We start from the raw sequence: 27,676 nt of genomic DNA on the forward strand, positions 1-27,676 counted from the left end.
GTTTCCTGTTGTTAGCTGACAGGAGTGGCACCTGTGTGGTCTTCTGCTGCTGTAGCCAATCTGCTTCAAGGTTCAACGTGCTGTTGGTTCAGAGATGGTCTTCTGCAGACCTTGGTTGTAACCAGTGGTTATTTGAGTTACTGTTGCCTTTCTATCATCTTGAACCAGTCTGGCCATTCTCCTCTGACCTCTGGCATCAACAAGGCATTTTCACCAAAAGAACTGCAGCTCACTGGATATTGTCTCTTTTTGGGACCATCCTCTGTAAACCCTAGAGATGGTCCTCTGTAAACCCTAGAGATGGTTGTGTTTGAAAATCCCAGTAGATCAGCAGTTTCTGAAATACTCGCCAACAACCATGGCACGCTCAAAGTCACTTAAATCCCCTTTCTTCCCCATTCTGATGCTCGGTTTGAACTTCAGCAGGTCGTCTTGAGCATGTCTACATGCCTAAATGCATTGATTAGCTATTTGTGTTAACGAGCAGTTGAACAGGTGTACCTAATAAAGTGGCCGGTGAGTGTATTTAAAGCTCTCACTCCTTCCTTCAGTTTGACATCGTGGCTTCTTCTGTCACTGATTTAAAATAATACATTTCCACCTGCAACACTTCCGCCCTACTGTGGTGTTTCAGTGTCACCTATTGTTTTTATGACAAAAGGTGCAGTGAGCTCTTTGCATTTATAATCTCTGCAGCCAATTATTATTGAGAAAGTTCTCAAAGACAAGACAAGACAAGACAAGACAGTGTGCTTAGGTTTTTGCACTAGCTCATTGTGTCCTGCCTTGTCCCCCTGTAATCAAGGTGATTGATGAAGGACTCATCAAAAACGCCCACCACAGTTCCGGGTCACTGTCTGACAGACCTACTTGAGGTGTTGGGTGTCCCCATGTTCACTAATTTAAAGTTGTCCGCGTGTCATTGACTCTCTGATGGACTGCTCTGCTACGTGACGGACGTCAGGAAAACTCCAAAACTGAACGTTTCTCCTTCTCAAAAGGGATGAGGGGGTTTAAAGAGTGGGAGGAGGGGAGGAGAAGGGAGGAGGGGTGATGCATCCTGCAGTCTGGTATCACAGTGTGTGTGACTGACGTTCTTGATTCATCATCCAACAACCACATGAGCAGCATGGATATATAAGCTGGAGCACACCTGCTCAACAATAACGACTTCAGACCTCCGCCAACTGACCTCAGCCTGTTACCAAAGTTCAGGGTAAGAAGCTGCTGTTTACGGGTATTCTTTTATTTTACCTTTCTTTTACACAGCCTGACAGATTCACTTTATTAAAACAGACATGAGATACTCTAAGTTATGTGGCAATTATTTTACAAGAGATTTTATGTGAGAGGTGTATTTGTGTCAACTGCAGTATTGTAAGACTTACAGCTGTGCCACACATGATAGATAGGGTACTTATTATATTGGTAGACGAGTTAGTAATGATCACCATAGTGTGTTTTAAACCCTGTTAAACTTAGTAAAAGATATTTCTATAAGAGCTTTTGGTGCTTATCAGTGAGGTTCACATGATTTAGTCTTATTTATTGGTATTTTTTATCTCTTATAATGATCGAGAAGTAGTACAGTTCTTTTTAAAAGTGAATTTTTATTGATGGTACTTGATATTTTTGATGTCTAATTATGTAAGTTTCAACTTTTCCCCCCCTAATCTTTGTTTTCAGTGTCGTTAAGAGTGATATTTTACTGACCAGCATCCCTCCGTCCTCTCCAGTGCCTTTTAGTGACTCCACAGCATGCTGCCTGGGAGAGCGGCTGATGTCCAGCACTGCGTCCTGACGAGCCGCTGGCTGCCTGCAGCTCTGGCGCTGCTCCTCCTCCTCTCCTCCAGCTTCAGCAGTGCTCACAGCACCACGGTGGAGCACGACTTACACATTGTTCACAATGTCGACAACAGAAGTAAGACTTAGTTTGATTGTTTCATAAGCTGCAGAATTTCTTGAAGTAGTTTAGGGAGATTTAGGAAGCTAAAAGGGGGACAGAGGCAGAACGAGGGTAAAGTATATTTTAACATGTTCCTATGTGCAGTATGTTTATGCTTTGTTTTTGGCTGTTAGTGGTGAGTTCAGTGACCTCCTTCTACTTTCTGTTCCCATATGGATTTATTGTAAGGCTATTAGATTTTGCCTTTAGAAATAATGTATGTTGTAAATGGCTAAAGTTTGAAAAATCTCTGCGTAACAATAAATACATTTAAGTATTAGGTATTTGTTTTAAAAGAGAGTTGCTCAACACTTTTTATTTTGCTAAAAATAAGAAATATCCTCATCCACTAGTTTGCAGTATCTTTTTTATCTTGTGATATATAAATAAGTGTATTATTTTTTCACAGCTAACTTAACAAAAACAGCCTGATTATTGCTTTATTCATTGGAATTATATAGTGTTTTCATTTTAAATGTGTATATTAATATAGTCTGAATGATTTTACAGAGGTTAGAAATGAATGTTTTAATAATGTACTATCTTCTTTATACCTTATAATGCTACTGTATCATAATAAAGGGTAAATTACTTTTTTTTTCTGCTTCACATATTATACTGACTTAAAATTAATTTTAACTCATTAAATCAGTTTAGAAATTCATTTATATTCACAGACAACAGTGTGTTTAGACAACAGCCTATCTTTTAGGTTTCCTATCAAAATCAGAATCCTGTTTTGTTTTTCAGTTCAGTTCATTTATTGGTCTCCTTAGAGAAATTTGTCTTGGAGCTAGGGGTCAGCATTTTAAGAACACAAATTGATTCATTTAAACCAAAGGATTATAAAATAATATTGTTTTCAGGCAGTAGTGTTTTGATCATAATCATCTGTGTTTTAATATTAGTTGTTTCCAGCTACCTTTTCCCCAAAGTGAATGATGTTCTCAAACAGAGCTGTTCATATTTTACACACATTTTGCTCCACCTGCCACTGATGCACTTGTGTGTGGTGTCCAGGTCCAGAGATAGACCCGTTCTGGTACGTGGGGCGTGGGGTGAGACCCATCGGACGCTTTGGGAAGAGGCACAGCAGCGTGGAGGCTCTGGGCAGCGGCGGGATGCAGCCTACCCTCAGGACGTTAGAGCTGCTGCTCAACAGCCTCAGAAACAAGGAGAACCTTGGGAAGGTGCTGGATGGGGGAGACAGGGATTGGTTACCATGACAGCGAGTCCTCCTCCCTTCATCTACAAACTCAGAGTGTCTTCATTTTTTATCTTGATTGAGGTTACATACTCTTTTGCTCTAGCTCTTAACTGTATTTCTCTCTGGTGTCTGTTATGAGGCCTTGGTTGATAGGATCCTTGATATCTGTAAATAAAAATGCATTCTATATTGATTAATAAACCAGGATGTTGTGATTATATACGTTCCTTACTTTGCCTGTAGCTTTACTACACATGCGAGTGCACAACAAACATTTTCTTTCAAAAGAAAAAGCTTTAAGTTTGCAAATTTTATTCATTTCATAATACATTTTTGTCTCAGAGTACTGTGGCACATAGAGAATCTGTATTTTTTGCTTGTTAATATTTTCCCCAACATGTCACATGGATCGCAACAAACGATTGCACATAAAAGTGAATGGCCCGTCTGTGGAGCTGTGCACAGTGAACCTCATCGTAGTCATTCACACCGGATTTAAACAGGAACAAAAGTGAGATCTGTCTTTAGCTCTGTGTGAATCTCATCTCATCGGAGTATCTGGGACACAGTTACAGTAGTAATTAACTTCCTGTGCGAATCCAGCCCTACAAGTCATGACAATTATACACAGTCTCTTGCACACAACACTGAAAGATTGGTCAACTATGATTGGGCAATACACATATTATTCTATATCATATCCATCTTTTCACACATATACATATATTAATAAATTCTTTGATGAGATAATATTATTTTTTTTACATTAGAAAAATACAGGACACTGATGATTGGACCCTTGTGGCTGTGCTTCTCATGGGAAATTTTACATCAATTTTGATAAAACCAGAAACATGCTTTAATACATCAACACCTCTGGAGAACAAGATTGACAAAAGTACAGGATCAATGTGCAAAACCCGAGATGTGAAAGGCTGGGATGAAAAGGTTACTAATAGAAGGGGCAGAGCATTCATTCAGAAGATCATCACACCTTTTAGTTCAAGCAGTCCATCAGGAAAAAAACAGCTCTGCTCTTGAGCTGTAGCCACAGCATAAACTCTGACAACCGTATGCATGGCTAACTGAGATTCTGAGTGGTGTAAGTAAAGAAAAATAACCCAAAAATGAAAGGCAGTATTCTCAGATCTAGTTTTTAAGGAGTACAAATACAGTATGAATCGTACTAGCCGCTCCAGCCACCCGTGTTTTAGTGACATTTACCACCGTCATTACCGGCAGAATATCAAATGGTAAATGCAGGCGTACACTGAAAGCACTTTGAATCATCACACATGAGAGAGTCTGATAGGACTGACTGAGGAGGGCTCCTTTGAGGAGAGAATAAAGCCTTTAATTTGCAATAGTACTTGTTTCAGTGGTATTGCATAAAAACGTTCAGTAAGTACAAAAATAAATTACTCGTAACAAAATCATGGTTTCATGGCATTTGTAATATAGCCCATCAGACTTCTTTATGTAAAAATCTTTACAAGATTTTCTGAATGCAACAGAAAAGTTCGGACATGACCCAGCGAAGTGGAAACATGAAAATACTTTTTTTTTGTTCAAATAAAAGGCCACGACGTTTGAACGTAAACGAAGAAATGACAGAGGAAGAAAATGACTTTGGGTTGAAGAATACTGCACGAGGGCTGCAACACCAAACCTGAATCTCGTACCTATGGAGACCTCTGCTGAGCTGAGTCTGTCTGACATTCAGACGTTATTCAAAATCTTATTTTCACTCATTTGAATGTCCACACAGCTTCCACGTTAAGGCTGTAGTGTGTGTGTGTGTATGTGAGTGTGTATGTGTACTGAGTACTTATTTTCCTTTTCTGAATAAATGGGAGAGCACTTTCCCAGTAAATCTATACAGTTTACTTAAGGAATAGATGGACATTATGGGAAATATGTTTTTCCACTTTCTTGCTGAGAGTTAAATGAGAAAAGTGATACCACTCTTGTGTCTATACGCTACATATGAAGCTACCGTCGTTAGCTTAGCTTAGCTTAAAGACCAAAATAAGGCGGAAAATTCAGGAGAAAAAGTCTGAATGTAAAAATATCTGCCTTTTGGTACAGTTTAAACATAAAAAATGTGTTATGCTAATGAGTGATCTTAAGAGGTGCTGCTAGGCTAATATGTTTACCTTTTTTAACAGTCACGCTAGCTGTTCCCCGGTTTTAGTTCTTATGCTGAGCTAAGCTAACAGGCTACACACTTAGTTGAAGTCCTTTCCCTTCCAGTGGAAAAAAAAATATGCACTATAGTTAATGGCGAGTGACAAATACTTTTTTGATCCCATTTGAATTGTACCGTTTGTCAATTAAAAGATCATTTTGAACTTTATTGTAAAACTGTTAGCTGAAAAGACAGAAAACAAAAAAAGAAAGACTACACAAGTTGGGTCTAGCTTGTTTTTTTGCTTCCCGGCTGATAAAAAGACCTGGGGTTCCTGGATAAAACGCATCAGGCAACTCAATGAGTAAACTATAAAATGAAAGGATGTTTTGCTGCCTCTTGCAGCAGCCGTAGACTGAGAAAAAATAATTTAATTCACTGCCGCCAACTTTAAAGGTGGAACATTTACTTGTAATGTTAGTCAATGTATCAGTTGACAACAAAATCCAACAGCACACCTTAAATTTCAATATGACAACTTTGACCATTCCCATTGTTTTTCTTGTCTCTCATGGATGACATACACTTTTAGTAATAAGTGGATCTTCAAGCGTTTAAATCTATAAATTATTTTCAAACAGATTATGTGAACTGTGTATATTCTAATACTTACTTGGAGAAAAAAAACATTGTGGAGCATTATTCCTTTGGGTTCTACTAAACCCCTACGCTTGCTTGAGAAGGACTAAATGCACTAACAAAGTGTGGACTTCCCTTTGTGACAGTGAGTGCTGGATGGAGCAGTGAGTGACAACAACCCCACCCACATTTAAGAGTACTGTTTGTAGTGAAAACACTAAGCGGCCCTAGGTACCATGTCAGAATGGTTACTTTTGGTTCCAAAGGTACCATACTAAAAGTGTTTGGTGGAAACGGGGCTTAAGACTGTAAAAAAAACTTAATTAGAAAGACTACACTAATTGGGTCTTGCTCATTGTTTCAACCAGGAAGACCAGGAATTGCTGAATTAACCACATCAGGTAAGTTAACGTTACATTTGAGTGTGGAACATAGGCAAGTTACCAGGCTAGCTAACTGGTGTTTGTGACGTATTGTGACGTAACTAAGCGGTTTCATACAAAACTAAATGGTACTACAACAAATAATGACTTTCTTGACCTGCAAAATCGACAAACGTATGTGCAATTCATGGTACAATTCAAATTTTACAATATTTTTCCATTGCTATCGACTTCCATGCTTTTTTTTTTTTTTAAATAAGCTCCCACTGGGGATACTGGAGGCAGAGGGACCTTGCCCCTCTATTGGAGTGGCATCGATCTTCTCCTGTAACTCCTATCAAAAAAGCAAATATTTCCCAGAACTACTCCTTTAACTTTTTTTTTAGGCTGTTTACAAAGAATGACTGATTTCTCAAGTGTGCTTTGTGTTCCATTATTGCCATCTAGCAATTTTAGTGGCAGGAAGGGTGGACAAAATGTTTTGGCCCTGACACTTAGCGTACCTAAACAGTTATTTTCTGGTAAGTGCATGAATTCTGAAAATGGTTAAAATGTCGCAGGTGTTACAATCATTCCCCAAATGAGGATTACCGTCTGAAAGCTGCGTGTGTGTGTGTGTGTGTGTGTGTGTGAAAATGGACAATCATCCAGAAAAGCTCTGAAGGGGCTTACAGTATGAGCTCACTTCCACATTTCATCTGGTGAGAAAGAAGATGCGGTATAAAACACGGCTCAGCCTCTTTTTGGGACACTGAATCACAGAAAGTTTCACATGATTTTTCCACGTCTTCATTGTACAGCAAATCACAATACTCTTGCAAACAGATAGAAAAAGGAAATGAGAGTTATTTTTTGTCTGTACAGATATTCTTTTTCAGTTGGGTCATGAGGAGTGTTTGCAGATTTTTAAGGCAGAGACACCGACTGTCGAGTCATCCTTGCTTGATGTTATGTGCGTAGTGAGGAGGAAGAGATGGAGGAGAGAGTGGAAAAGAAGAACGAGCCGGTCATCCCCTCTGTGAGGCATTTGACTGACAGGGTACCGTGCCTGGCTGAGGGCTGAGTGCTTGGTGGGTCACACAGGGTGGGTGTTGGCCCCTGCTTGGCCTGGAGCTGGAGGCAGACACTGGGTAAAGGCACTGGATGAGACGGGCCCCCTGTCCCTGGGGCTCTGAAGTGGCCCTGAGGGACTCATTGTGCTGCTGACTGTCACTACGGCCGATACGCTCTCACCTGCTGCTCTGGCTCCAACTTTTCTGAAAAAGAAAAAATAACAAGAACAGAATAAGGGCATTAATCACAGTAGCATTTTAAAAAGAAATCCGCACTACAAAGCTTGGGCTGTCCAGAAAAAGAAAAACTATTAATAACTTATGATTCAGATGAACACAGCTGACTTGTATCTAAATGTCAGAGTGGTCTTCCCAGCCATAAATTTAGAGCATGGACTGACAAAAAGGACATGCTTAGCTGGAATCAATGATATGATTACACGTCTTGGTCCCTGATTTCGCCCCATTGTCCTGCCTGCTCCCTGTCTTTGGAGCTGTGCTGAAAAAGCCACCCTGAATCAGAGCTATTGTGCGGCTGCTGCCGAAAAAAGAAAAGAGACAGAAATGAAAATAAAGACAGCCCCAACAGAAAGAGGCCATTCACTGATAATGAAAAGAAACCGACTTCTTGTTGGTTGATAAAACAGCCTTATCCTCCTGTACTGTGCGTGTTTCCATTTGGCTGCTTTACGTCTAATGGAGCTTTTCAGTGGCTTAGTCCCTTTCTGATGTATTCACTTTTACATCCATTCAGCTGCCAATCTCGTCTTTTAGGACAAAGCACAAAATGTGTGATGTTAACTAAAGGTGAATGAAAGTGTCTCGTCTCTGTCTCACCTCCCATCTCGAGCATCTGTCTTTGTCGCACACAGAGCGAGTGTACACAGGGCTGTCAAGCTGCATTTATGCTTAGAAGAGTTTGCACTGATGATGTACACTAAGTCAGCACCAGTTAGCAAACTGACTTTACTTGTGACTTATAAGAAGGATGTACAGAAGGTTGAAAAGGAGAAAGCTATATTGCAAGGACTCCTGTTCCGTCGTTGACAGACCTGGCCGGATGCGGATGGCTAGCTAGCATGCTGTCGGCGAGAGCTGTTAGCGAAGTCATCTAGCAGAAGAGCTAGCAAAATCTTCCTGCGAAGATCTCTCATGTTGACTGTCACTGTACCAACTAAACTGAGACGAGTTGAGTAGTGTACTATTGAAACAGCTGATATATAGGCTATGGAAATGAGCACAAAATTCGAAAATATAGATGAATTATCAACCGCATAGAAATCAACCTATGGTCAACAATCACTTTTAATAGTGGAAAAAAAAGGCTTATGCTTATTTTTGCATTTGCATAAATAAATGAGATATTGTTTGTGACCAACTGCGATTGCAATTTATTATACTTCCGGCACCGGAACGCTCTGTTTCTCCCATGTTGTCAACGCCCGAGTAGGAAAAATCCAACGCCTCCACGGTCCCATGGTCAACAGAACCGCTGCCGTGCTGCGCGCTAGTCCGTTACTATCCATCATTTTCACCTCCATCGGCATGAATGACTTCCGGTCAGCGTCAATCCATCAATCCGTCAATATAATGAGTGATACTGAGTAAAATAAAAAACTTGTTTGGTACCTTTCAGTGGAGGGGCTGGAAGCTTCCTCCTTTGATGACGTGATGTGTCCAGGGTTTGAGGCTGCAATCAGAGTATTTGTATTGTACATTTCATACACATAAAAATTAACAAATTATCCTGACCTGCTGCCACAGTGTATGTTCTAATTTTCACACTTGTTTTAGTTACCTCAGTAATAGAAAGTTAGAGTAGTTGTATGCACATCCTCCACATACCAGCACTTTATGATAAAATCTTGGCATTCATAACCAGACAAAGTAGCCTACAAACTGTATGACTGAGAGTTGTCAGGGTATTCAGGGTGGCAGTGAGTTACCTTAGCCTTTGGCTTAAACTTGGAGAAATGATTGCAGACAGTCACATTCAACCCAGCTGTTTTCAGAGCTGATATCCTGGCCTCGATGTTTGAAATCTAAAAAGGAAACACAGAGTGTGTAAGATTTAGTGGCATCTAGTGGTGAGGATTGCAGATTGCAACTAGCTGAAACTTCTCCCGGTTAGATATTTTCTTCAGTTCTCACTGTTCAGGAGGTTTTTAGCGTGAGTCAAATTATCTGCAGAGGTCTCTTCCTCTCCAAAACTAATTGGATCAAAGGATTTAAACAAGTCAAAATAAAGCCGTTTCAAGTCTTATAAAAATTTTGCAAAGGTTTTCCGATTTTCCAGGGCTGCTAATGGTAGCCGTCATGAAACACAAGCGGCCCTATCTAAAGCGGATGTTTGGTTTGTCCATCCATTCTGGGCTACTGTTGAAAAATGGCGGTGTAACATGGCAGACTCCATGGATGAGGACCTGCTCCCTATGTAGATATAAACAGCTCATTCTAGGGTAATGAAAACACTATTCTTATTTTCAGATGATGAATACACACTCATTATACTACATTCCATACCTGCCAATACACCCCCTTTATACTACACACTGGACATTTAAAAGCAAAATCCAATAAAACATTCCAAAAGAAACAACAATAAACAATTAATGGTATCACTGAGTTGGGATTAAAGTCTAAGATTTGGGGGCTGTGTGGCATAAACACAACTGCAGAACATGATAGCTGTGGGAAAAAAGGGACAAGTCCACCAGTACCTGTAGTTCAGACTGCTGAACCTGAGCAGCTGCAGTGGCCACTTGGTCCTCCAGGAAGGCAAGCTCTGTGTCTGTGGTGCCACTTTGAATACTGCGGGCACACCGCTCCAGGTCCCCCAGCGCCCCCTCAAGCCCATACACAGCACCAGCAGCCAAGTAAACCTGCACACAGAGGAAGAAACATTTAGTTCCCACTAAACACGACTGAATCTCCATAACCTTTTCTTATTGGGTGGAAATACACAGAGTGGTGATTGCCCTTTAGCTTACATTCTCTTCCATCTTGGTCAGCCTCTGGTCCAGCCTGCGCGTCTCAGAGCTGCTGGAGATGGGAGAAGCACTCATGGACTCAGTTGGGGTGTAGGTCTCACCTCCCGCCTCACCAATCAGCTCCTCTGTAGCGTTCAAAACCTTCAGCACCTCTGTGGTGATGCTGCAGAGCGAGGCCGCTGAATACTTCTGCTTCATTTGATGAACACACACACACAGTACAGCAGTCAGTGATCTAGTTAGTAGGTTAGCAGCCACAAAAATTAGGTTCAGTGATGAGCTGAATACCCCAAAATGACCATTTGTATATCAATTTTTCACCCGTGTTACACTTAACTTGTAATTAAACTTTTCTTGCATTCCTCCATGGTCAGCAAAGGCTCCAAAAACATGCATTTTCATCAAAACTGTAATATTCAAAACAATTTTGCATAAACATTCTCACTGTCGAGAAGTGCCCCTGAGCTGTTTGGCTGGATAAATGAAGCAGGATTTTTACTTGTGCATCAGCTCTATGCAGACCCTATGCCATAGCCTACGCATGTGGCCTACGCTGTTGTGAGCATTTATACTTGTGCAGTGGTGTCTTTGTGTTTCTCTGCAGTTACACCTCTAAAACACTAGTTGGCGGTGGGGTCTCTGTGAAATGCTGTAAAGTTTAGTTGATTAAAAAAAATCCACACACATTAAACACACATTAAACATGGCTTAAAAGAGACAATTTCAAACACAAGTACACAAATCAGCTTCACTATAACTCGCAGCATTCACAGACAAACACTTGTCTTTATCTGGACACATTTCCCCCACAAATACAACATGCTAATGTTATTAGCACAAGCCTATGGCATTTTACATTGTATAAATTAGCCTAGTGGCTAGCAGACTTTTTTTCTGTTCAAATGAAGCCAAGGACAACAGCAACATTTAACAAAGGTAATGTTACACAATTTGGCTCCATTACAACTCACAAGGTTCACTGACAAAAAAACTGTCTTATACTAGACAGTCCTCTACATCGACACAGAGCCTATGCTTGAGACTTGGATTATACTGCAAAAGTTGTGTGAGAGTTTGTAAATGAATGTTTTAATATAGTTTTGCTGTTGTTAAATGCAGCCCCCTTTTACTTCAATTCATCAAAAAATGTCCTCAATTTTGGAGGCATTAAAGGAAAACAAAGTTCTCTTTCCGAGTTCGTAGTAACACAGGGTAAGTAACTGATGTACAAATGATCATTTGGGGAGTGAGGTGCTACTTTAAGAGATACTGGGAGCAAGACAACTTGATGCATCAGTAGAGAAAACTGGGCCACCTTTATATAAAATCTGAGAAATCACACTGGGGAAAAGACAATGAAAAAATATGTTTTATTCAGGAGGCATGGGAATGTGACAAAATGTGATAATGCAGTCACAGTTGGGGAACATTTTAAATAATTAGGGAAAAACATGTTAACATCACACTTTGAAAATAAAGGGGAGCAAATAAAAATATTGTGGCTTAACCTAAAAGGATTATTTTTATCAGCACCTCTACCCCATGTGCTCAAGCTGACGGTTCTGTAAAAGACCATTGTGCAGGTGACACATAAACACACATTCGTCACTCCTCTTTCTGTTACCTATTTAGTCGTTTTGTGCACATGCACGTCCGCTCATGCTTACAGTCAGATGGTGCAGAACAAATAGGTGAAAGTGAGAAATGCAGTAGTGAAGACAGAGATGGAGGAAAGGAAGCTAAGAAGGGTTCAAGAAAAGCCAGAGGAGTGATTGATCCACACATGTAAACTCTGTGCAGAGTTTGCATGTTCTCTCCGTGTCAGCGTGGGTTTTCTCCGGGTACTCCAGCTTCCTCCCACAGTCCAAAGACATGCAGGTTAATTGTTGACTCTAAATTGACCTTAGATGTGAATGTGAGCGTGTATGGTTGTCTGTCTCTATGTGTCAGCCCTTCGATAGTCTGGTGACCTGTCCAGGGTGTACCCTGCCTCTCGCCCAATGTCAGCTGGGATAGGCTCCAGCCCCCCCACCACTTAACGGGATAAGCGGTTAAGGAAAATGAATGAATGCTGCAGTGAAAAAAAGTAGCAGTTATGGTGTTTGGGTGTGTAGCTGAGCTGATCAGCTATCAAATGTTAAATTAAAGCTCAGTTCCATGATTGTACATCCATTGCAAGCAATACCCCCAAAATATAAACGAACATGCTGCTGAAAAATCATCTGTTTTGGCTTTTCTGTTTAAAATTAGGTACAATTTGTACACAAGCTTCAAAAAAGCGACCAAAAAAAGTCTTGTTAAATGTCATAGGCTCAGTTAATTAATTTTGGAATGGACGCACAAATCAGTTGGCAAAGATCTCTCACTGCAGAATTTAGATGCGTTCAACAGACAAATGAAAAAACATGTTTAGTCATTGTGTGTACTGCCAGTCAGTGTCAACTGGAACAGCTTGTTCATCCAAATGCAAGCTAGTTTCAAAATTAAGTCTGCCTGTGACGAATGATAATTCAATGGCAAAGAGGCCCAGTAGAGAAAGCTGCCGTTTTCTTTCTGAATGGATGAAAACACTAAGCGTGAAAAGGGCAGGGCAGTGAAGAGAGACATATGTAATTCAATAATGAATGAATCACTGGCTGACGCTTTGATCAGTGGGATCGGAGGCGAATCGATCCCCCTCTCAGCCAGGCAGACAGTGTGACAGTCTGAAAGGAAGAGTTTTAGGTGGTGACAGCAGAGACAGGTAGGGACAGGAGACAAGTCACAGTGTTGGGTGAGAGATGAGAGGCAGCAAACCAAACCTCTGATCGTCATCATTCAGTGATCTTAAAAGAGACTGAGAAGCAGAGATGGACAGTCTGAAGTATTGACTCGGGTTGGTCGATGACGAAATGGATGTTTGATGAGAGTCTGATGTTCTTGCCCTCTCCAAAGAACCAAGATATCACCATGCAGATCAAACAGTCTGACACACATGCTTGTCAAACTGATATTGATGCTGAAAGGTTAACTTTGCACATATAAAAAAAATTGTTTTGATTCATATCAACTTTGAAATATAATGGAAGTAAATAAAGTTTGAGTCACTGGCATATAAGTTCTGTAGTTTGGTTAACACAGTTAATAGTTAATAGCAGGGGTGGGCTAAGAAACTTTTAAACCGTAGACCGAACTGGGGCGCAGATTTAAAGAAGGGGGCACGAAATTGTCTCTTTCTGGTCATTCTGCATCTTTTTCTTCTCTTCATTACTGTTTTACATCTTGTTGTCCATGTCTTAGTGGTTATTTTGTGTCTTTCTGTAGGTGTCACTCATACAACAGCAGTGGACTGCATCTGCAAAGGTGTCTGAGTGAGTGTGCATAAAGGCCAAAACACACCGGCGGCAAATGTAGCACGTCAAAATATACTCCCCAAAGTATAACCCCACACCTGCAGCAGCTAGACGCACATCGACGCTCCTGGATGCGCCACCCCACGGAACTGCTGTTGCTGTGTCTCTTGTGTGACAAAGAATGGATGATGAAAGACTCACTGAGGTCGAGAAATATCACAAGGTAAATGACCCACAATCCCGTCATTACAAAGACAGTGACCAAAAAGATATTGCCTGCTGGGTCATAGCTCTGGAGATTGGCTCTTCAGGTGAGAAATCAAGTTTAATCAGGGGCTATCCACATGTGATTTTAAGCTAACGTAGAGGTGGAAGAGGTACAGATCTTTCAGTAAAAGTAGTAATAACTTTGTGGGGTTGTCTGTTGGCTGCAATGCGACCTGTGTGATGTGTACCAGTGTGTTTTCAGCTTCAAGGAGCTGTTTCGTGGATGTGAGGGTGTACGTCTCTGTGTGAAAGAGCGTGAGAACTACATTACTTTTCTGTTAGGAGAAAATGGAAAAGAGGAAAGTGCATGTCTTTGGGGGGGATTTCTTTTCTTTGTTTTATTCTTTTTCTTCGTTTTCCAACTGCTGCTGTCAATGACTGATGTGTAATTTAAAGAAATCTAAGTGCATTTAGCTCCTGAAAGGGGCAGGCTTAGAAACTGCCTGGTGTAAATTTGATGTAAATATAAAATGGAGACTTAAAAAACATCACAGTTGTTGTCACATTTTCCCTTATTCACATCAAACTGAGCCACCCTGGCTGATTTCAAAGGATGCTGTGAAAACCAACAGAAATAGATCACAGGAGAACATGTGTCACACTCATTGTAAGAGCAAAGCATTACTCAGAGGAGCCCTTATAATGAGTCTGGCTAATGAGCAACATCGACCCACGTGCCTCAGATGTAACACTAATACATGAGGTGAGCACGTAAGTGCCTATCCAAGTGTGTGTGTGTGTGTATATGTTACATGTTTATGGACCTAGTAGGCTGTGTTGCCTTTATTATGAAACCCAAAATAGCTCTATTTACAGTAAAGGTTGCTGACCCCAGTCCAGAATGTCACTGTCACAGAGAAAAACTTATTTGCTTCCTTTGTGCAGTTTATTGCTGGACAATAGTGTACATCTACAGCACACTCACGCTAACTCAAATAGATTTAGTATGCATACTGACACATTTCTGTATAGTTTAAAGTTCATTTAGTCATGTTTTTGGTGCACACCCCATTCCCAAAACATGCTTACAGTTGGTGATATAACAGGAAACAAATATGTCTATTATTTAAATGACGACAGTGCACCAGCATTTTGCACATAAGCTGTTGAATTTGATTTTGAGAGTTGCACAATTTCATAGGGGTAGGGGTAGCCTGGTTCCAGACCATAGACCCCGCCCACTCAGCTGAGTAGGCTTGCATCTCTGGTCTGGCATACTGCAATGAATTTGCGATTTATCTCGTCCAAACGATGGACGGACCAATGAACGCCGGGGGTGGGGGTGGGGGCGGGTCTAGCGATTAGCCAATCAGCGCCACGCTGATGTCAAGCTGTACGCTGGTGGGTAACTGGTGAGGATAGCAACAATGGTGACCACTACAGATCCTACAGACCACATTAACGATGCTATCGAGGTATTTTGCCACTACTCGCGTTAATGGAGGACCAAATTAAGGAAGCTGCTAAACTGGATTTAACGGCGATGCAGCTGGGCGTGCATGACGACTGAGACATTTTAAACGGGCAATGCTCGCTTGTTTTCGGCACCCCCGAGGCATGGATACTAATGACGTCAGATTCTGGGTGAGTCGTTGATCTCTACTGATTGGTTAGGGAAAAATCAAATTCCCTCCCCCTTGTAAATTGCCCTCAATGGAGGCAATGTCAGACTGAAGGTTCTGGGAGCTTCACTCTGACACTCAGGCTAGGGTAGGGGGGCTTAAAGAGACAGGCGCTAAAACTGAGCAGACAGAGGGTGAATACAGGTATATTCAAGCGGACAGTATGAGGAATTTTAGAACAGTGTTTTTTGAACATTAAAGCAAGCAAACATGTTCTGGTATAAATCCACAATACAAGTATGAACCTGAAAATGAGCATAAAACAGGACCTTCAAGGGACATGTTTATATGTTAATGGATGTAATATTCATTTACTCCTCGATGCATTTCAGAGGAAATTTGTGTTTATAATTCTCTGTATCGACTTTATCTCAAGCTGCCTTTGTCTGCTCCAGCTGGATGAAGAAAGTGAAAGCTATAGCAACAACACAGAGGCAGTTTTTCTAGTCAACTAAAAAACAAGTTGCTTCTCACGCAGAACACAACTGGGCCTGTGGCTGTGTTGCATTCTGACCTTTCGAGGCTTTTATTAATGAAAAAAGTATATTTGCAGCTGCTGTGATGGAGGTATCTCCGTATGATTCTTGAAAACTGCTGCAAAGCAGGAAATTTAGACAGAGGACCTTGCTGTTTTATTTTCAGGGACTATCAGCTAAAATGTTACAACCTTATGTCCAGACAGCTGCAACATTTTCTGCTACTACACTCTACTTCAGCTTCATTACCTGCAGAAATAAGAGAAACTACACCATGAGCAAAAGTGTCATTCAACTTAATCACAATTTTGTGTGTGTGTGTCTACTTGTACTTGGTACAACGTGAGGACCACAGCAAGTTTTTAACCGACATAGTGAGGACACTTTGGGAAAGTGAGGACATTTTGGCTGGTCCTCACTTCTTTAAAGCCCTTTTGAAGGCTAAGACTTTATTTTAAGGGTTAGGTCAGAATTAAGGTTAGGGAGGGGGTTAGGGTTGATGGTTTAGGTTGGGCCTATAGACAGCATTATGGCAATGAGAACAGTACAGTCTAGTACAGGGATGTGTGTGTGTGTGTGTGTGTGTGTGTGTGTGTGTGTGTGTGTGTGTGTGTGTGTGTGTGTGTGTGTGTGGTAAGATGAAGGCTTAATTAGAGTTGTATGTCCTCAAGCATGGCATCCTGCTCAGGACATTACAAGATTCCTTTTTCTTTCCAACCAATATGTCTCACCTGCTGTAAGAGAGAGGAGAGCAACTGAAGCCTCTGCTGTTGCTCGAAGTCATTCTGTCCCTCCTGACAAACACACACACATACACAAAGACACACACAGACATAAATACATCCACAAAGACACACACAACCAGACAAAAGAAGAAGGGAAGCCCAGAGAAACAGAGAAACAGGGAAGACACAGGATGAGGGACACAGAAGGGCAGCAGTGATTGTTACATCAATACATGGGTAAGACAGAAAGGTGGGAGATGAAGAATTATCAAGGATAAAATGGAAAAGAAAGAAAAATAAATTCAGCAAAAGGCAGACAGACAGTACTTGCCAAGCAGGGCAGCGACAGAAGCACAAGATGAGCGGTTAATATTCATCAAATCAACTGAGTCTCCTTACCTGGTTGTCCGACAGCACCCCCTCCTGGGAAGAAGGTGTAACAGCAGGTGAGCTTGCGCTGGATCCACTCCTCCTTGCTCCTCCTCTCTGTCCTGCTTCCTTCTCCACATCTCTTTTATGTTGTCTTTTACTTTGTCTGTTGGGCTCTCTCTTATCTCCTCTCTTTTCCTCGTGGTCGCCTGCCTCCAAACATTCCACTCCTATCTCTAACCTCCTCTCCCGAGCTCTTCCTTCCTCTCTCACTGAATGACTCTTTATCAGTCTCTCACTCCTCTTCACCTCTTGTCCGTTGACTTGTTCCACTATTTCACTTGCTTTCTCTCTTTCCTTACTGCTGGCCCTGTCTCTTAATCTGTCACTTCCCCTCTGCCTTTCTCTTTCAGTGTCTTTTGGCCTCGTCGTCTCTCTCTGTCTGTCACTTTCTTTATCTGTCTGTTTGTCCGCGGGCCGCTTTGTGCACTCCTCCTCAGATGAGCTGCTGTCTTTGCTGTTGGCACGACTGACCAGCTGGCTGAGTCTGGAACGTAGCTCCTCTTCCAGAGGGTCTTCAGGCCCCGGGCTGCTCAGCGGTTGCTGGGACCCTGGAGGCAGAGAGTGGGGCTGTGGGGGGCTGGGGGCTGCTGAATTCGGGGCCACTGTGTCCAAGTCCTCTGGCTCGGGTGTCATGGCATCTAATTTGAAGGCGTCTGGTGCAGCTGTGGCCACTGACATAGTGTCAGGTACTGACTGTTCCTCACTTAGACCCCTCTTGAGAAGGGCATTGAGTAGAAAACCACTGTTCTCCTTAAATGGAGAGAGAAAGGAGCATTAAATTCATCCTCAGAAATAAAAATAAAAATAAAAAAAACTCAGAATTACAGAAGAGATTAGGGAGCCTACACTGCATTATCAAACACCTCTGCCTCTCAGCAGGGAAACAACATGTTACATCACATTTCTCACTGGCACCGTTAGAATTTCAAGTCATTTGCTTTTAACAATCAACCAGCAAACAGTAGCTACTAAGAGCAGTATAACTGCAGGAGTGATATGTCACCTGTGCTAATGGGTAGATGGACTGTGTCTGGCTCTGGCCTCCAGGTTTGCTCTGCTCAGTTGATGACTCTCTCTTGCTTTTCCTGCGTCGCCGTGATCTTCTGACCGGGTCACTCTGCCGCTCCTCGGCCTCGCTGCTGTCTCCCATCACCTGGGAGCAGACATCACATTTGTACTTGAATATCTCCATCTAATGCTTCTGCACGTTTCTACATGTCAACGGGAAATATACTTATAACTTTTTACTTTTAACTTAACTAGTGATGTTCGCCAGGCATCTGTGCATTTGACTATGTGCGCATGTGCATCCATCTGTCCGCAGCTAATCTCAAATATTACTAGACCAAGCAGCCTAACATTTTGTGTGTACTGTATGCTCATGGACCTCTCATGGTTGTGGTGATTCACAGTTGTTGAAAAACCTGTTTAATACCATCACTGACTGCTGACTCCTCACTCCTAACTGTCCAGTAGGGGCTGCAAGTTTTCCAGAAATCATCTTGGCTAAAAACAAAAAGCCTTACTATCTGTTTCAGGTCACATTTTGGTCTTTGCCGTGGCTCAAAACTGACATCCATAGAAAAGTTTGGTCTCATTTTGAATCAGAGCATCTGCAGATTAATTCCTTTCTTGATTAGTTACGATCTACTAAAATTGGGCATAATACGAGATTATCAAATTCCCATATCTTTTATCTTCACCACCATCTTGGGAACAAGTAAGCCGGATGTCTGCCCAATTTTGTAGACTTGCAAATTTAGTTGATTTAATCATTTTTCCTTAATATTTGTGCATCTACCCTTAGTAAGCATGCTATGTAGTTAAATGGTTTATTTTTTGTTGTTGTAATTGAGTTATTTAATCGTTGTTATTTCCTTCTTTGTTGTGCTGTGGCCTGTAGACAAAGTTAATAAACTTAAAAGTCTAGCTATAAATGACAAAGATCAAAGATTTCAGGCTGAGTTTTAGTTAAGCTTTTGAAACCTGGAGCGACATCACTTTTCTTGTGCTGCTTTCAGACGCGTTTCTCAAGTATTTAAACCTTTGAACCACTTTTGCAATTGGTGTGATTTCTCTCAAAACATGGGAAAACAGGCAATGAGCAACTTGGTAAGAATGTCCCACAAACTGCGGAAAAAAAAAAAAATAGAAAATTATCTTTTTTAAAAACTAGGGAAAACTATATTTACAATCATTAGTATTCTGACATTTTAAAATTATGTCACAGAACTATTGCAATTTATAAGCACTCTTTCCAGGTCATTTCCTTGTTTGTTTGTTTTTAACTTTAACTTTTTTTTTGATTTTCTCTTTACTTATTTCTTGCCAATTTTTTGGGTCATGTCTTCTTTCGTAGCTCATTGCCTTCTTCCCATGATTTTACAAGAAATGAAGCCAATTTGCTCAGGTTTCAAAGGGTAAACAAAAATACATTCGTTCTCAGAATGAGATTGTACTTCACATACAGTGCTGGTTAGCAGGAGATATCGATCTGCTCGGTGCAACATGCTGTGGCTCTATCCAAAACAGATGAGGCGTGTATCTTTTATTAGTTTCTGGGATGCCTCTGCTGCTGGGCGTCTGTGTGAATAAATGCTACAACAATTGGCTAGAGTGGCCATGGTCAGCCTAAGAACCGCCTGGCAGAAATCTGCTGTCTACTGAGTGCACTCCTCTAGTTTTCATTTTACATAAAAAGTATGATGAACTTATTTGCACCCATTTTGACTTGTAATCCCTTTTAAACAAGCAGTGTCGTCATGTTTCAGATGTCTATGTCTCACAGTTCCACAAAAAATTCAAAGATTTCTCAGATGATTTCATTGGAGTAATTGTTCAAGACACAAAGAGGTCGAAGTATCCATTATTTCACAAAAACAGCAAAGATTAGAGAAAAGTCCGCAAAAAATAAAACCGATTTCTGGAGCAGAACTTTCATTTTTCTTCTTTTTTTTCCAGTTAATCATCTAATGACCCTGCAGATTTATTTGGTGACCATTTGTAGGAGCCTGCCCCAAAGTTGGGAACCATGGGACTAAACTAACCTAATATACAGAAGTTAAAAGCTCCACCTAAACCAGCTATAAATGCTGCTTATACACTGATGCATCATTAACAATCTAATAATGTCATACATGATAATATAAAGCACTCAAAGGGCCAAATTTCTGCAGAAAGAGTACTTTCACTGTGATACTTTAGGTATATATTGCTCCACAGTAGGATTTTTCTGTAGTACAGATTAATCCAAAGTTTGACATTTAAGACTTGCCTTAGGGTTAAAGTTGACATCCAGTGCCTCTGAGTGGAGTGGATACGGAGAGAAGTTCTGGTGAACGTGTTGGTGATAGAGCGGCTGGTGATGAGGGTGCAGGTGTGTGTCCGGTGGTCCTTTCTTCCTCATCAGATTGTGAGGCGGTTTGCGAGGACAGGCGGACAGCACTGATGAGGCCTCTGAGTCTGAGTTGAGAGTCTCTGTGTTGGTGTACTGGCCAGAGGACGGTGAGGTAATGGGAAGGTGCTGCGTGTACGTCCACTCTGGGTCATGCTGCGAGTCTGTGTAGTACGTCTCATCAGAAAGTTTGCGCCGGAACTGTCTCAACGCAGCACCCCAGCCGCCTTCGTCGTTGTCCTCGGAGTCAGATCCCATCTCGTCGTATGCTGAGACAACGCCGGACTCCTTTTCTAACACGCTGAACACCAGGCTCTTCCTCTTGGTTAGCAGGCTGGGCCGAGACAGCTGTGAGCTGTGAAGAGCAATCCAGTTACCGTCTGGGCTCTGGAGCACTGAGGATGCACCTGCAGGAACATGAACAGACAGAAAGAAGAAAGTTCAGAGCTGAATGCCATCTAGTTCCACTATATTCAACAGAAGGCAGATATCTCTACGGCCGATATCTCCGACACTCAGCAACTAACAGTCTAGACTGATGAAAAGCACTGCAGGAGAGAGGAAAAATATGTAATTTTGATTTTGGGATGAACTGCCCAAAACTGTCCACAAACTGGTGCACAAATATTCAACAGATTGCAGGAAATTAAGTGTTTGATGCTCAAAATGTTCTTGCGGAGGACACCCAAAGCCCCTGTTTCATGTGTCCCTGCCAATATTAAAAAGAAACCTATGCCTTTGTAGACAGTAACCAACATTTAAGAAGTTTTAATGGACTTTTTTAGTTTCTACCATTGTAAAAACTTTGGAAAGCAGTGGAGCCTACTGAATTCAAACAACCACAGCCACTATTCTCCTTCAATTTGAAAACTACTTTTTATTTTCACCTTTTGGGCCATCTAGGTTATTATTGGGTAGCTCTTGTTTAAAGTAAAACCTAATAAGGCTAGTACGACTTTAATTAATTGTAGTGAAGCAGTAAATAACACTAATTTGGATTTACATTATCTTAAAAAAAGAAAGATATACAACTGAATCATCGCAACCCTCATGGTGCCAGAAGATGATCCTATACCAGCAAATACAATACACATTGCATCTGCATCTGAGATCAGGAGGACTCAAAGGAAAACCCTTTAGCCGACTGACATTAAACAGAGTCTGTGAGTGTGATATTTACTGGAGTTGTCCAGGCGGTCGACACTCTTCCAGCTGGGCAGAGACGTGGCCTTTCCCTCTCTCTTCAGAGAAGCGTAGTCCTGCAAGCCGCCGCCCGCCCCGGCACCCTCCTCCTCTGGACCCTTCTCCGGGGAGTCGTCACTGGTGAGGGAGAATGCTGACCGCGACCGCTGCAAGCACACACGAGAACACACACAGGTTTGAGACACACAACTGTGGTTTGTGAGCAAAAAATTGCTGTCGTGAATAAAATACAAAATGTAGACTGACAGAAGAGCATGCACTTCTGCTGATATAAACTCCACAGTGAAAGCCAGAGGTCAGACATCATTGTCTTTCTCAAGGAAACTTTAGAAAGAATGATGTTTGACAGCCTCGGAAATTTAAGTTGCACATCATCCTTTTTTAATTTGGGGCCATTGTGCTTCAGACAGACATCCAGTCAAAGCAGCTCCAGACAGGTTATTACTGCTTGGACAGAGACTGCAGCACAGTGGCCAGGAACAGTCACATATAATATCCACATTATAGTAATTACATAATATAAAGGAGAGCACTTGGTCCAGCTGGCTCGTCTACTTCCTGTCTGGGCAGAAAGCTGAACAACTGTGGCTGTGAGTCAACAATCTCATCAGCAGGTGGAGCTAGAAAACAACTGAAAACAAGGCAGGTTTCGAGTCTCTTTTCACGTATAGTGTGTGTGAGAGGGAGATCTCGAGCAACAGCCTTTGCTTATGATCATTAAAAGTCTCTATAATGAAAGAAACATGTCATTTCATTACAAATTTTAGCAGTAAAGATATTTTGCCAGTCCTCTAATTGTAGGTTTAGGATGAAGTTTTCTGGTTAGAAACAGGAATGTTTAATCCTGTTTAACTTTGTCACTGGGATGTAGATTTACAGGCTGCTTCACTGAGAATAAAGGAGCAACATGAAAGTTCCAGGAGCATAAACTCACTACAGTCCTACTGTTGAACATTCAATCTGGATCTTGGTTTAACATTCGAGTGAACGTACTGTAGGTGCATGTATGTTCAAGAATTGCCTGAAGTGTTTAGTAGGGTGCAGAAGAATTAGAGAAAACACATCAGTTCTTACCATGGGTTGGATGCACCATTAAGATTACTCCAAGGATCAGCGTTAAGGCAGCTGAGATTTTAGTGTGCATTTGCATGTATACTCTCTTAGTGAGTGTTTGCAGAGAGCTGATAAACAGAGCCCATCCCACAGCGGGCCGAGCAGTTGAGGAGGATCCCTTCGTATTTCACAGGACTTTGATCTTCGCTGAGTGAAACAGCGGGAAACAGAACGGCGAGGCCAGGGGAGTGTAGCTTTGATGCTTCGCTCACACACGGGACGATGACAAATCTCCACGAGTCCCTGCTGACTAGCAGCGCTAAGCGCTGCCAGGTGTGTATGCATTGTCGATTTGTGTGTATGTGCTCCTGTGTGTGTTTTATATCTCTATGTGTCCATGTAAACTGGGTGTTCTCACCATATTGTAGGTTCTTTTCTCAAACCTGGAACAGGTAAACTGTCTTCTTTGGATTTTCTTCCAGCCCTGATGTACCAATCAGAACTGGATAACACTTGGTTCAAATCACATTTGCAATATTTCTTATGCTTTGCTTTTGCCTACTTAAGGGGAAAATCCACAATAACACACTTCAAACAGTGGAAAAAGAGCTATTAGCCGTGCACCTAGGGGTCTATTTTGTTGCTTAGCGGTCTGTTTTCCCCTAATCTCGAGGAAACTGGTGAAACATACAGTGGATGAAACTCAGCTGCCAAACGCAGGGCTGGGTATTGTTCAAAAAATGATGATACCATTGCCAATACCAGTAATTAGTAAGTGACTGACTGCAAGCAAAACCACACAAATAGTCTGTTTTTTTCTAGATCTGGGTTAAAAAAAAGGATCAAATGCAGCTATCCTTTGACTGGAGAATTGTCTATACTACTTGGTACTGGCTTATTTAGTTGATACCTTTAAAGCTACAGTTGGTAACTTTTATAAAAATAACTTTGTCATATTTGTCATAGTCTGGGCAAAAAAAAAATCATGTCCCTCCTCCTCTTCCTACTGCTTCTAATGGTGTTCACTAAAATCGACTGTGGCATACCAAAAACCACCAATCAGAGACAAGGAGTCTCTGATGCAGCTGTCAATCACACTGATGAACTGCAGTCGAACTGTCAAACTAGGCAGCGCTGATCAAATATGAATCAAGATTCTGTAACTGCTTCGCCTATTTCTCACCTCAAATGTTTTCAGAAATATATTTTAGTGTACTGTTTAGCTGTCCGCGACGCCAGGGATCAGTATGCTCGGGGCCCCACCCCTGCCTGCCACCCAGCACACAATGCACCAAATCCTGAATCCTGTCCCTGCAGGTGGTGGGCCCACAGGGTGACAGCTCCATGTTATCTATTCAGGCTGAGCCCAACCGGACCCCATGGCCCAAGGCCCAGCCACCAGACGCCCGCTGGCGAGCTCCCCCTCGGGTCTGGCTACACTGTCCGAATACTATGTTTCATCAAGGTCTTCTTGAATTGCTCTAAGTCTAGCCACTCCACTGGGACCACTTTGCCTTGGGAGACCCTACCAGGGGCTATAAGGGCCAATAGCTATCAGCTATGAGCTCTGGTTAGTGAATGGGATCGTGGATAAAAGCGGCTGAAATCAGTTTTCTCCGTGGGGTGGCTGGGCCCAGCCTTAGAGATAGGGTAAGGAGCTCCAGAGAGAGCTCGGAGTAGAGCCGCTGCTCCTTCGTATCAAAAGGGGTCAGTTGAGGTGGTTCGGGCATCTGATCAGGATGTGTCCTGGGCGCCTCCTGTTAGAGGTGTCCCGGGCACGTCCCACTGGTAGGAGGCCCCGGGGCAGACCCAGAACATGCTGGAGAGACTACATATCTCATCTGGCCTGGGAACACCTCAGGGTCCCCCAGGAGGAGCTGGAAAGCTTTGCCTGGGAGAGGGACGTCTGGGGTGCTTTGCTCGGCCTGCTGCCCCCGCGACCCGGCCCTGGATAAGCTGGCGAAAATGGATGGATGTTTAGCTGTAAAATAAGAAAGTTGGTGACCCCAAAATTCTACCGATGTATCAAGCACTGGCCACCAGCTGGACCAACGTTCTCATTTTACAGCTAAACAGTACACTTAAGTATGTTTCTGAAAACATTTGAGGTGAGAAATAGGCAATGCAGTGAGGATTTTTGATTCATGTATGATCAGCGCTGCCTAGTTTGACAGTTTGACCGCAGTTCAAGACTCCTCAGCTCAGGTTGTTTGTGTTAACATGTAGTAAGGCCATTAGAAGCACTACAAGACGATAGAGTGGGTTGAGGAGTATGACTGTTTTCACAGATTATCTGTCTCATTCAGTGCTGTGTTTCACCAAATGTTAGATAGAAAGTTTATTTCTTTAAATAAAAGTTACCAAGTACAGCTTTATTCAGAGAGATTTTGGTACTGCTTGGCACTGGGTAATTTCAATAATACCTTAAAGGTATTGAGTACAGATAGCCAGCCTTAGCCAAGTCAAAACAATCCTCTGAGATTAGCTGCTCTAGTGTTTATACAATTTTAGTTTCATCATGGTGAATTTTAGAGAAAGCCTTAATCCTGTGAACTTTATATAAGGATTAAGAAAACAAAATTTAAAGGGAGTCAGCTCCAACCGCTGGCTTTCAATACAATAGCTACAAGATCCACAGAGGACTTCAGGAAAAAGAAAGAGACCAAAATACAATGCTTCGTCACCACACATGAGAGTGGTGCTACTGAAATGTTACAGTAATTTTCTGCCAAACACAGCATTCCTGTTTTTTAAAACCTGGCAAACACACAGAGACGGCGGCTGGTCCACCCAGAGGAACACATACCAAAACACAGACAGAGGAACATTATAGTGTACGTGCTGTGAAATGAAGTGAGAAAAACAAACCACCCTTCTTTAAACGCATGCTTCTGGCCAAGACTCAGCAGTTTGCACCCGCCAACAGGACAGCTTTGTTTTGACTTCGCCGGATATGGCTGGCATTTGTTGTTTTTTTATTAGAGCCTCTTGCGGAGGCAGAGACTGACCCAGAGAGAGTAGGAGGTCTTGAGGGGGTCCTGTGGTCCTTGTGAAGAGGCTTGAGGCTGAGTGGGAGAGGGGAGTTCACTGGGCTGGATCAGGGACTGAGGTTGAGGCCAGACAAAGTCATACTCTGTTTGCATCTCTGAACGCTTCCTCCTCTGAATGATCTGAAGGAGGGCAAGGAGAGTAAAGGAAGACAAATTGAGAGAGCTGTGAGGTAAGCAGACACATTCAAAGCTTTATTTAAATAATAAAATACAATAATAATAATAATTGCAAATTGGGAAAAAAAATGCAATCCCATAACAGCGTTTTATGTTTACACTCTGGCATGAATAATTTGCTGTAATGAAACTTTAAAAGCAATAATCCAGCTTCCATTTAAATTTTTATGTAATATTATACACCGACATTCTCACAAAGCGGAGATAAAAAATAGCTTTTTTTATTTCACCTTCAAAGACTTGATGGCCAACAAATGTTAATTGAAACTGGAAAGCAATCAAACAACTGCAAACTCTGTCTCCATTAACTGTGTGTGTGCGAATTACAAGATGCAATTAAAATCAAAGTGGTTGTCATTTGAATTTTAATCCAAACTAAGATATCATTTTTCAGAGAGTCTCTGCCCTCTTCTCACACGGCTCTGTGATCCCAATTTCAGAAGGAGAAAAGAGCGTTAACTTCCTGTGTTCTCGTGCCATCTCTCTACCAAAATGTAACATCAGTGGAAATACTTTTATTTAACATCATAATGGTCGACTGATCTGTCAGTCAAACCTCGCTGGGTGTATTACAGTTTCATTTTTTAGTGTGCATTTGCATTTGAATGAGGTTAACTACACTGAACACTTTCACATATAAAGGGAAAATAAATACCCAAGAATAAAAGCTTACTCAACTGACTTTTTGTACTATTGTCGTGGCAAGTTCCTCTATGAGCTCCTCTTTGTGGTCCTGCAGATACCGAGCCTCATTCTGCTTCTCCTGCACACAAACACACACATACGTTTATATATGCAGTGTGCTCTGTTCAAAGACACTTCCTGACCAAGAACCATGGCTGCATCCAGCTGATACTGAGAGGACAGAAGTAAGAGGCCATGACAGAGAAAGCGGGAATAGAAAAGGGGGCCAAATGGAAAAGAGAGAAGAAAGACAGAGACAGAAAGAAGAGGAACAGAGGGATGTCTCACCAAGCTGTCACTGAACTCCTCTGCCTTAGCGATGGCTTCCTCTATAGCCTCCTCAGCAACACGCAGGGCGACTGTGAGCGTCTCTGCCATACTGTGTCCTGAGATCACACACACAGGACCCACACATAAACATTTTCAGTCATGACACCTGCATAACAACCTGTAGACAACCTTTCATCCCATAACACACATTCCTACTCTTATCCAAATGTTCACAACCAAAGAGGTCATAACCCTTACAATGGGTCACGAGATAAACCGGAAGAGCCACCCGATGATTAATTGGATGTTAAAGAAGAAAAAATAACATTGTCTTGCTTTACACATTTGCATAAATGTTTTTGGATGTTTTGGATTTCAATAGTTTTCCCTCGTTTGGGCTCCCAGGAGAATTAAAATGAAGCAATCTGAGACATTCAGAGGGAAAAATTACTTTTTGCGCTGACAAGGGCTCCAAACCAAGGGAGTACTAATGCATATATATATACTAGTCCATACCCATTAAGTGCACACTTGCCCACGTACAGTTTCACATGGTGTGTGTTTGGGATACAGGTCATAGGAAATTGCAGATTAAATAGTCAACTGAACCCATTAAGAAGAGCAATGTATTCAGACAGAGTTTTTGA

The 27,676-nt window shown here is 41.9% G+C and overlaps 2 protein-coding genes across 2 annotated transcripts in view; one reads left to right on the forward strand and one right to left on the reverse strand.

Annotated features, from left to right (window-relative positions):
• The first annotated feature begins 1,088 nt into the window (after positions 1-1,088).
• On the forward strand, positions 1,089-3,346 carry prlh2 (prolactin releasing hormone 2). Its single transcript, XM_050056293.1, has 3 exons — positions 1,089-1,216; positions 1,737-1,921; positions 2,966-3,346. Exons 2-3 carry the CDS (start codon positions 1,759-1,761, stop codon positions 3,169-3,171), a joined length of 369 nt encoding a protein of 122 aa, XP_049912250.1. The 5' UTR covers positions 1,089-1,216; positions 1,737-1,758; the 3' UTR covers positions 3,172-3,346.
• Positions 3,347-3,466: 120 nt separating this feature from the next.
• Positions 3,467-27,676, reverse strand: part of myripb (myosin VIIA and Rab interacting protein b) — a 178,588-nt gene continuing 154,378 nt past the window's right edge. The window contains exons 6-18 of the mRNA XM_050056270.1: positions 27,048-27,145; positions 26,758-26,838; positions 25,857-26,018; positions 21,773-21,941; positions 20,473-20,999; positions 18,202-18,351; positions 17,166-17,948; positions 16,773-16,835; positions 10,345-10,536; positions 10,075-10,236; positions 9,301-9,396; positions 8,984-9,044; positions 3,467-7,558 (exon numbers count right to left, since the gene is read on the reverse strand). Coding sequence (XP_049912227.1) covers positions 7,515-7,558; positions 8,984-9,044; positions 9,301-9,396; positions 10,075-10,236; positions 10,345-10,536; positions 16,773-16,835; positions 17,166-17,948; positions 18,202-18,351; positions 20,473-20,999; positions 21,773-21,941; positions 25,857-26,018; positions 26,758-26,838; positions 27,048-27,145 — 2,588 coding nt within the window. The 3' untranslated portion in view covers positions 3,467-7,514. The remainder of the gene's footprint in view (positions 7,559-8,983; positions 9,045-9,300; positions 9,397-10,074; positions 10,237-10,344; positions 10,537-16,772; positions 16,836-17,165; positions 17,949-18,201; positions 18,352-20,472; positions 21,000-21,772; positions 21,942-25,856; positions 26,019-26,757; positions 26,839-27,047; positions 27,146-27,676) is intronic.

The sequence above is a fragment of the Epinephelus moara genome, chromosome 11 (assembly GCF_006386435.1).
Source record: "Epinephelus moara isolate mb chromosome 11, YSFRI_EMoa_1.0, whole genome shotgun sequence".
Classification (NCBI taxonomy): Eukaryota; Metazoa; Chordata; class Actinopteri; order Perciformes; family Serranidae; genus Epinephelus; species Epinephelus moara.